The sequence below is a fragment of the Varanus komodoensis genome, unplaced genomic scaffold, assembly GCF_004798865.1.
Source record: "Varanus komodoensis strain SLA01 unplaced genomic scaffold, ASM479886v1 scaffold26, whole genome shotgun sequence".
Classification (NCBI taxonomy): Eukaryota; Metazoa; Chordata; class Lepidosauria; order Squamata; family Varanidae; genus Varanus; species Varanus komodoensis.
Genome location: NW_025335684.1, coordinates 10,404,005 through 10,412,278, shown reverse-complemented (window position 1 = coordinate 10,412,278; position 8,274 = coordinate 10,404,005). Strand labels below are relative to the sequence as shown.

General features: G+C 50.9%; 1 protein-coding gene across 2 annotated transcripts in view; it reads left to right on the top strand.

Annotated features, from left to right (window-relative positions):
* The first annotated feature begins 829 nt into the window (after positions 1–829).
* Positions 830–8,274, top strand: part of NTAN1 (N-terminal asparagine amidase) — a 47,037-nt gene continuing 39,592 nt past the window's right edge. For both annotated transcript variants that reach the window (XR_006415023.1, XM_044433172.1), the window contains exons 1-8: positions 830–919; positions 2,204–2,306; positions 2,458–2,523; positions 3,342–3,450; positions 4,691–4,764; positions 6,699–6,752; positions 6,979–7,032; positions 7,537–7,634. Coding sequence is in view for 1 of the 2 variants with exons in the window: in XM_044433172.1 (XP_044289107.1) it covers positions 839–919; positions 2,204–2,306; positions 2,458–2,523; positions 3,342–3,450; positions 4,691–4,764; positions 6,699–6,752; positions 6,979–7,032; positions 7,537–7,634 (639 nt within the window). In the remaining variant the exon portion in view is untranslated. The remainder of the gene's footprint in view (positions 920–2,203; positions 2,307–2,457; positions 2,524–3,341; positions 3,451–4,690; positions 4,765–6,698; positions 6,753–6,978; positions 7,033–7,536; positions 7,635–8,274) is intronic.

Here is an 8,274-nt window from a genome sequence, read left to right as displayed (position 1 = left end):
GTAGAGATACATATGTGTAGACAACCCTTGTGAATGTAGCTTTATAAATCCATAATAAAATGTTGATTTCTCTATGATTTGCCCATTTTTGTTTTGATCTTCCCAGTGGTGCAGCTAGGTTAGTTCAGACCTCTGACCTTCCTGCTCCTGCTCCCGTTCCCCCACCCCACATCTGGATGGCTGTGCTGTATGCATGACAACTGTGGAAGTCACAACTCTCCTTTTGATAGTCTATCCCGTCAGGAAGAGGTTACTGGGCGGATAAACCCTGCAATGGAACAGGCCTTTAGGAGGATCCTCAGGGTCGTTTTGAGAGCGTCTGCAAGTGATCAGTTTGGCCACACAGCCATGCTTCAAACGATGTGGGGGGGACCCAAGGCGAAGTGGGAGGAAACAGGCTGACCGAGAGAGCAAGAGAAAAGAGGGCCAAGACGGAGAGCGGGGCAGAAGGAGAGGCGGAGGGGTGGGCACGACAGAGGGAGGAAAGGCGGGGCGCGTGCCCCCTGCGCACACCCCTGCGAGGTAGTCCTCCAGGCTGGAGCAACGCTGCGGATCGCGCCCCGCGCCTGCGCCCGGGTCCTGCGCCGCTCTCCAAGCCGGAGAGGGCCTCCCGGGGGCGGCATCGCGGGCCGCCTCGCCCCGGGGTCGCCCCCGGCCCTGCCTGGCGCCGCTCTCGCCAGAAACGCGGGCCGGGCGTCGGGAGGCGATAAGGCCGCCGCGCCCGCCCGCCCGCCGCCACGTGGCCGCCGCCGCCGCCGCGCCTACATTTCCCAGGGCGCCTTGCGCCGGCAGCCGGGCCGCGGGGAGCCTGGGCGCGTCGCCGCGGGTGCTGCCGGCCATGCCGCTGCTGCTGCGGGGCGAGCGCCTGGACGCGTCGCGGCCCGCTCGGGAGCTGGCCTGCGCCCACCCGGAGCTCGAGGTGAGCCGCGGCCGGGCTGGGCTGGGCTGGGGCGCGGGGGCCGCTCTCCCTGGCGAGGGGCCGCCGGGGCGCCCAGCGGGGCCCCTGAGAGGCCGCGCCTGCCAGGAGCGCAGCGCCACGGGGCTCCCCGCGGCAACGGGGGGCTTCCTCGGTGCGGGTGTTCCCTGCGCCTTCCGTCCTACCTCGAAGGGGTGTTTTGCTTGTATCCCGCCCTTCACAAAGGCTCTACTTTCTTCAACTTAAGCCCAAATTTTGCAACCAGAAGCTCGTGATCTGAGCCACAGTCAGTTCCTGGTCTAGTTTCTACTGACCGTATAGAGCTTCTCCATCTTTGGCTGCAGAGCACATAGTCAATCTGACTTCTGTGTTGACCGTCTGGGGATGTCCATGTGTAGAGTCATCTCTTGGGTTGTTGGAAAAGAGAGTTTGCTATGACCATCGTATTCTCTTGACAAAATTCTGCCAGCCTGTGCCCTGCTTCATTTTGTACACCAAGGCCAAACTTGCCTGTTATTCTGGTTATCTTTTGGCTTCCTGCTTTAGCATTCCAATCCCCCATGATGATAAGGACATCATTTTTTGGAGTTAATTCTAGAAGGTGCTGTAGGCCTTCATAAAACCGGTCAACTTCAGCATCCGTGGTTGGGGCATAGACTTGGACTACTATGATGTTGAATGGTTTGCCTTGAACACAAGGAAATAAATGCATACAAATACGGTACAGCTTCGCTAAACAAACAAAACCCAAAGTAAAAAAAAGGAAAATAATGGGGAAATTAAAAGGGTTTGGCCTGGCCCTGTAAAGAAAAAAATCATCATTGCCAGGCCACCTCTCTGGGGAGCGAGTTCCAGAGTCGGGGCTCCACCGCAGAGAAGGCCCTTCTCCTGGTTGCTGCTCTTCTGCTCTCATTTAAAGAGGGCCCCCAAAGAAGGGGCTCTGATCCAGATCTTTGGGGGTGGGCAGGTTTTTGTGGAAAGAGGTGCTTTTTCAAATATCCAGGTCCTGAGCCATTTAGGGCCTTATAAGTCATTGTTACAAATTGGGATGAGAAAGGGAAGAGGGAGATGGTGGACCTTGCCTTGCATTCTTTCGGAGGAAAGGGGGCAAGGTGTCAATGTGGTGAGCACACTCAGGAATAAATTGGAAGCTCTCTAGGTGGTTGGACTGTAACACCCATCATCCCCAGCCGTGCTGTGTGAATGGGCCGACCTGTGGGATTTCTGCTGTAGCCGGGATGGGAATGCCGGTGCAGTGTTACATGTTTTGGTCCACTTTGTGAGCAGGAGCGAGCCAAGCTGCTGCGAAGCCAGCCTGTCCAAACGGTGGGGCCCAAAGGACTTCTGTACGTCCAGCAACGGGAGTTTGCCGCCACCACGCCGAAGGACGGTAGGTGGGCCACGGAGCAGGGCTGCTCCAGGAAGCGAGTGGCGATCTACCCGCTCGGAGGGTCTTGGGGCTGGCCCAGCAGACAACAAGACCAGAAATAAATAAGTAGCCACCGAGCGCTTACCAGCTGCTTTCTTTTGCTCTGCCACAGGTTCCGTTTCTGTTCTCGGGTCAGATGATGCAACTACTTGCCACTTGGTGGTGCTTAGGCACACAGGTACCCCCCTGAAGTGGTGACGAGCAGCGAGGCATCCGTTCCCCCTGCTTACCTGTCCCCCCAAATCCCAGTTCAGGAATAACCAGCAAATCGCTGCCCTGGGTGTCCTTGCTGCTTTGGAGCAGGGCTGGTGGGGGTGTGGTTCCCTGGAGGCAGGTAACTTTGACTCCCTGCATCTCCAAGCATTGTTTGGGTGGGTGGGAGTTGAATCCCAACAGCATCTTTAGGAGCCACTGCTTGTAGAGCCCTGATTTAGAATAACACAGTTGCTTGGGGAAACCTCTGGACTTGCAGGGTTGGGCTGGGTGGGAGATGCATCAGGAGCTTTGGAGGGTCACAGACAATTGTGCCCCCCTCCTCTGGGTGCTGCCTGGCTCTCCAGTCACTGCGTGTGCAGCCAGAACTCTGGAAATAGAAGGTGGGCTGCTGTGAGCCAGTTGTCCATGAAGTCGAAGGAGGGACTGACGGTTTTGGAAAAGGCTTTCCTTCTGTGCTTTTCCCAGGCAAGGTTAGCTAAATAATCCAGATGTGTGAAAAATATTTCCATTTTAGATGGAGCAGAACCTGGAGAGTACAAGGAGGGCAAAATTCACTCTGTCTTAACAAAAGCATGCTGAGGATTCCCTTAAGTGATCATGAGGACTTTTTCTTGGGAGTAGCATGGCAATCCCCATCCATTTTAGGGAACAGAGTCAGGAGACAGTATTTGTCAGTGTTAGCCTCATTCCTAGGATCAGGCCAATTCTTGCCAAAAATGCCTTTCAATAGTTGCAGAGTTCTTTAAGGAGTAAACTGTTTTTATTCTTGCTTTTTTCCAGGTAGCGGGGCCATTTGCCTCACTCACTGCGATGGATCAGATACAGAAACTGAAGTTTTGCTGCTAACTAATGCAGTAAAAGTGTTGTCTCCTAACATAGAATGTGGAAGGTCAGTTTTTAAAAGAAATAATACTTTAGTGAAATGGTGCATTACAGAGAATTACCGTAATTTATTAAAATCCTCTACAACTCCAGGCAAACTATAATTTACTGAAAATCTAATTAGGCAAATGTGAGAATATGCATGTAATAGTAATGTTATACAAATAAATTAAATGTAAACAATAGGTCACCAGTTTTCAAAACCAAGTTGGAGTTACTTAGGGATCAGTAAAAAATAAGAGCAAAATCCTGTCGGTGCACAGACGTGTGTAAGCTTGAGAGCTTTGCCAGCATCCGGTGGCTGGAGCGTGAGGCAGGCCAGAGGCTCCCACCGCCTTGCTGTCTTGCCCCGAGCATTTTATCCAGATGGCTCAGAAATCAGCCAGGAGTAGATTCATGGATCAGACAGAAGGAGAGACAAAGGTGGAAATGGGGCAGTTTTTACCAGCATGACGTGCGGCGATGGGAAGATTTTGGCGTGTTAAACAGCAGTTTATTTATTTTATTTATTTATTAAAACATTTTTATGCCGCCCCATTCGCCGAAGTTCAAGTCATAAGGGACCTGTCCATAAAAAGACGTCTCGCCCCCACCCTTAATACTGAGAATCCCCAAACCCAAAGGCTCGCACGCTTCCGGTGGCGCGTGCAAACCAGCGATCGCCAGCCCCATTGCAACACCATCATTTTCTCTGGATGTCATTTTCAACTAAAGCTCCAGGGAGAAAGAGGGAAGGAAACGGGGGTGCTGATAGAAATCAGCGTAGATCACAGCCTCTGCTTCCTCCCCTCCCTGACCACTCCCGGCACACCCCCCCGGGTGCATTTCCGCTCTCAGCCCACACAGTTTTTTCCATGTCAGTTGTGAGAGCGTCCGAGGACAGAAGACCTCAGTGTGAGGCTCTGAGCAATCCCGCCCCCCCCCCCGCCCCGGATGTTGAGGGGCCGTGGGATTGTGCTCTCGATGGCCAAATGGCAATGCATGAATAGATGGGCAGCAGTTCAGAGCCTGCATTGAGGTGCCCTTCCGATGAAGTTGCGAGGCAAGCGAGGTGAACTTGCCGCTGGAGAAACACTTTGGTTGTCCCTTAGTGACTGTGTTTGTACAAACCCGTTTCGCAGGATCTCGTATCTTGCCCAGAACCACAGCAAACGGAAGAGCAGCCCTGCCGATTAAAATGGGATCCCAGTCAGTTGGTTTAATTCGGTTTGTCAACTGTGTCTCTGAATTCCTTATCTTTTTCTTAGGCTGGAAGTACACCTGGTTGGAGGCTTCTGCGATGACAGACTCTTATCCGAGCGACTCACCAGTCAACTTCTGAGTGAGCTCACATTTTCTTTTCTGCCCTCTCAGTCCAGCTTTTGGAGGCTGATTGGAGCTGAGCCAAATTTGCAGCACCTGGGAAGAGATGGGAGTTGTTGGGAATACAGAGGGCTTATATGGGAGCTTTTCTGCACCGAGCAAAACTGAATTCTGCAACCGATGTTCTGCAAGTTAGTTGGGCACCTTTGCCTGTATTTTGCATAATTCTGTTGCTGTGCAGCTTGGGTAGGAGCCAAGGTCTATGAGTGACACCGAGATGCTGCCTTCTGCCCACAGAGGCGCTCTTCAGATGTAGCCCAAGCCACGATGAAAGAAATTCAACTAGGGTTCAGTATGATTGTCTGAACTCGGGATCAGACAAAACCGGAGAATGCTCAAAATTAGCTGACGGAAAAAAGGAAGATACATTTCAGGACCCTGAAAAAATGCTAATTTTATTCCTTAAAGTAGTTTTCCAGAGGCAGGATTCATATTGGAGCAATATCTCTTCAAAGATCTTTGTAGACAATTTTGGAAAGAGCTGAACCCCTGAAGAAGGCCCAAACTATATGGCAGAGGGTTTATCTGAGGAATAAAACTTTTGACATCCCCAGACCATTTCTTTTTTCCAGTGCATTCTCTGAACTGGCAAGTGATGGGTTGCATTTGTCTGGCCAGACAGATTGGGAAATGGTGGCTTTGGAAGGCTTTGCAAGCAAGGTTTTTTTTTGTTTTGTTTTGCTAAGCTCGGCATATAGTCTAAAGCAGTGGTTTCCAACCTTTTCTATGCCCTGCACCCCTAGAAAATGTTTGAGTAATGTTCTCACCCCCTACAAAAATAATACCACATTTGAAGATGAAGAAGTCAAATTTCTGATTTTTGAACCACATACAGTACTGTGGGTGAACAAATCGAACTTAAGAAGCTTTTAACTCAGTGCATAAAATTCAGATATAAATTGAGCAGTTAGAAAAAATTGTAAACAGTAAGCACAACCCCATAAAATCCAATGACTTCTTTGTTCTTGCTTCTCATTCACGATTTTGTCAAAATGTGGAGCTTCCTTGCTGATGGCGATCCGTGAGTCTGCTTGTGGATTCAGGAGATTCCTAGATTTTGTCTTGATGGACAAACGAGAGCTGATTCCAGATGCAAGCAAAATAATAATAATGTCATTATTGGGACAATTTTTGGCAAAAAATGATGCAGCTGCACTCTTGGTTGCTTCGCTGAAATGCTGTCTCACACCCCCTGCGGAGGCAGACCCCCCACGCTGGGAGTCCCTGGTCTGAATGGGCAACTAGAATTCTAGGCAACCTGGATGGCGCTGCCATGGCTATGGAGCTCCTTGCCCTGGGAGCCCATGTAGGCTTGGCTTTCCTCGCCGTGCTGTTGGGCCTGGAGTGGAAGCGAGATCGTTTTGATGTGAGCGCTTGGCACCTCCTTGTTGAATTGGCATTGTTGCCAACAGGTGGTTGCCACTGGGGAGTCCTGGTGGGGCCCAGAAAATAGACTTGAAACACCTCAATCCATGTTGAGGTCCCCATCAATCCCCAATCGGTGCGCGTGTTCAAGGATAGGCTGGACATCCACATGGTGGGCATGTCATGAGTGGAGCCGGCTGGTGCCGGAGGTCAGACTAGATTGCCCGGGAGGTCCCTTCTGACTTGCTCTGTTTTCTGTGTTTCTATGTTCTATCAGCATTTCTCATCCTGGCCCAGTTTGTGACCATCCACTCATGCTCTGTGCTGCCTCCTCCTGCCGCCATTTTGTGGCTGGCTCCAACTTTGCCCTCCCACTTTGCAGCTGTTGGGCCTCAGTCATCTTTCCACGAGCATCGTGGGGACAGAACAGTTAGCAACCCTGACTTTCATACGTAGCATTTCCCAGTAGTTTCTGTGAACTGCCTTCTTCTAGTGACCCTTTGCACTTTTCTGTGCTGTTATTCCCAGGAGCCTTCGACCGCCTGCAGGAGGACATCCATCTTGTGACTTTCTGTGTGACAGGTAATTTTCTCCCTTACCTGCCATATTTTCTTGCTCTCCTCCTCAACTTAGGCTCCCCGCATGCCATCTTGCCTCTTCAGCCCATTTCCCGCTGGAGCAAGACACTCCGCATCATTCTGTCTCTTGGCCTACTTACCTTTGACCATCTCTACTGATGATCTCCCTGTTTCTTCGGAGGATTTAGACTATTTCACTTCTTTTCTCTCTCTCTTCTTTTGAACGACAGAATTGAACGATCGGCAGGAGAAAGGCAACCACTTTCCATTTGTTTATGGAATTGGTAAGTAAGGGCTGGGTTTGGTGTGTCTGCTCAGTCTCAGTGGGAAGGTGTTTCCAAGAGTTTCTTGGAAAATGTCTTCACCATTGGGCTGAAAGAGGTTCTCCGGCCTGGTGTAAGGTTGTTGCTGGCCCTGTGCAGAGGGATGGGGAAGGGTTTGGTCATTCAGTCCTCGGTCAGTTCTAGAATTACTGGGTCAGAAGGGGCCTCAACAGTCATCTAGACTGATGCAGAAAACGGGCTGCTGCAGCATCCCGCATACGTGGACCCTCTGATCTCCACGTATAAAATACAATGGAGGAGTGTCCACCATCTTTGAGGGTCCTTTACACCACCGTGGAGCGGCTGCTGTCCCCAGGGTACTCTTCTTAGTCAAAATACTTTTACTTTACCGCTTGAATCTGTTTGTTTGGGTCCTACTCTCTGGAGCAGCAGAGAGAACAAATGTTCATCTTCTGTACGGACACTGTTCAAAGGTGGACTCGAGTTCTGCTCTTGCTTTTCCAGCTGCAAATGTTAAAACAGGTGAGATTTTCCATGCAACATTTCCAGATCGGGGGCCCAATGAGGAGTTGCGGTCGGCCAGGACCTTTACAGGAGCAAAGGTGAGTGGAGGGGGTGCTTGGAGGAGCCAGGCATGCTTTGGGTGGGGGGGGGGGCAGATGAGTGACCCACTTGTGCTGGGGCTTCCTTGGGTTGCTGATGCTCCTAAATTGGGGTTGGACAGTTCTTGATGTTTCACCTACACGCCTCATCAGCACTAGCCAGCGTGGATGATGGGGAAGGGTTACGGGCGTTGTGGGCCAAAACAGCTGAAGGGCAGAAGTCACCAACTCTGTTCCAAGCTGATGCGCTAATTGTAGTGCGGATGGGAAGAGCTCAAACGTATTAGGCTTTTGACCCGGAGAAAAGCCATGAATTAAAACCGGGTTGGATTCAGATTTCCTCATGCTTAACCTGGAGCCGTTGAAATCAAGATAGGTCAGGGATGGCTGGCTTACGTTCCATAAAACGGAATGAGTCTAGTCTAAGTATGGCCCAAGTCTGGATTCAGCCCATCACCTTCAGTTTGGGGAAAAGACGAACACGAGAGCGTTTTGTAAAATTTCGTGTGGTACATGGGGTTGGAACAGCAGAGTTGGACAAAGGTCTGGCACTCCTGTATGGGATCGGATACCAATTTATTGCTGTTTCTCGTTTTGTTTGGCTTTTGTTGTGGCAATCGGCATTTTAAACCCGTTTTCC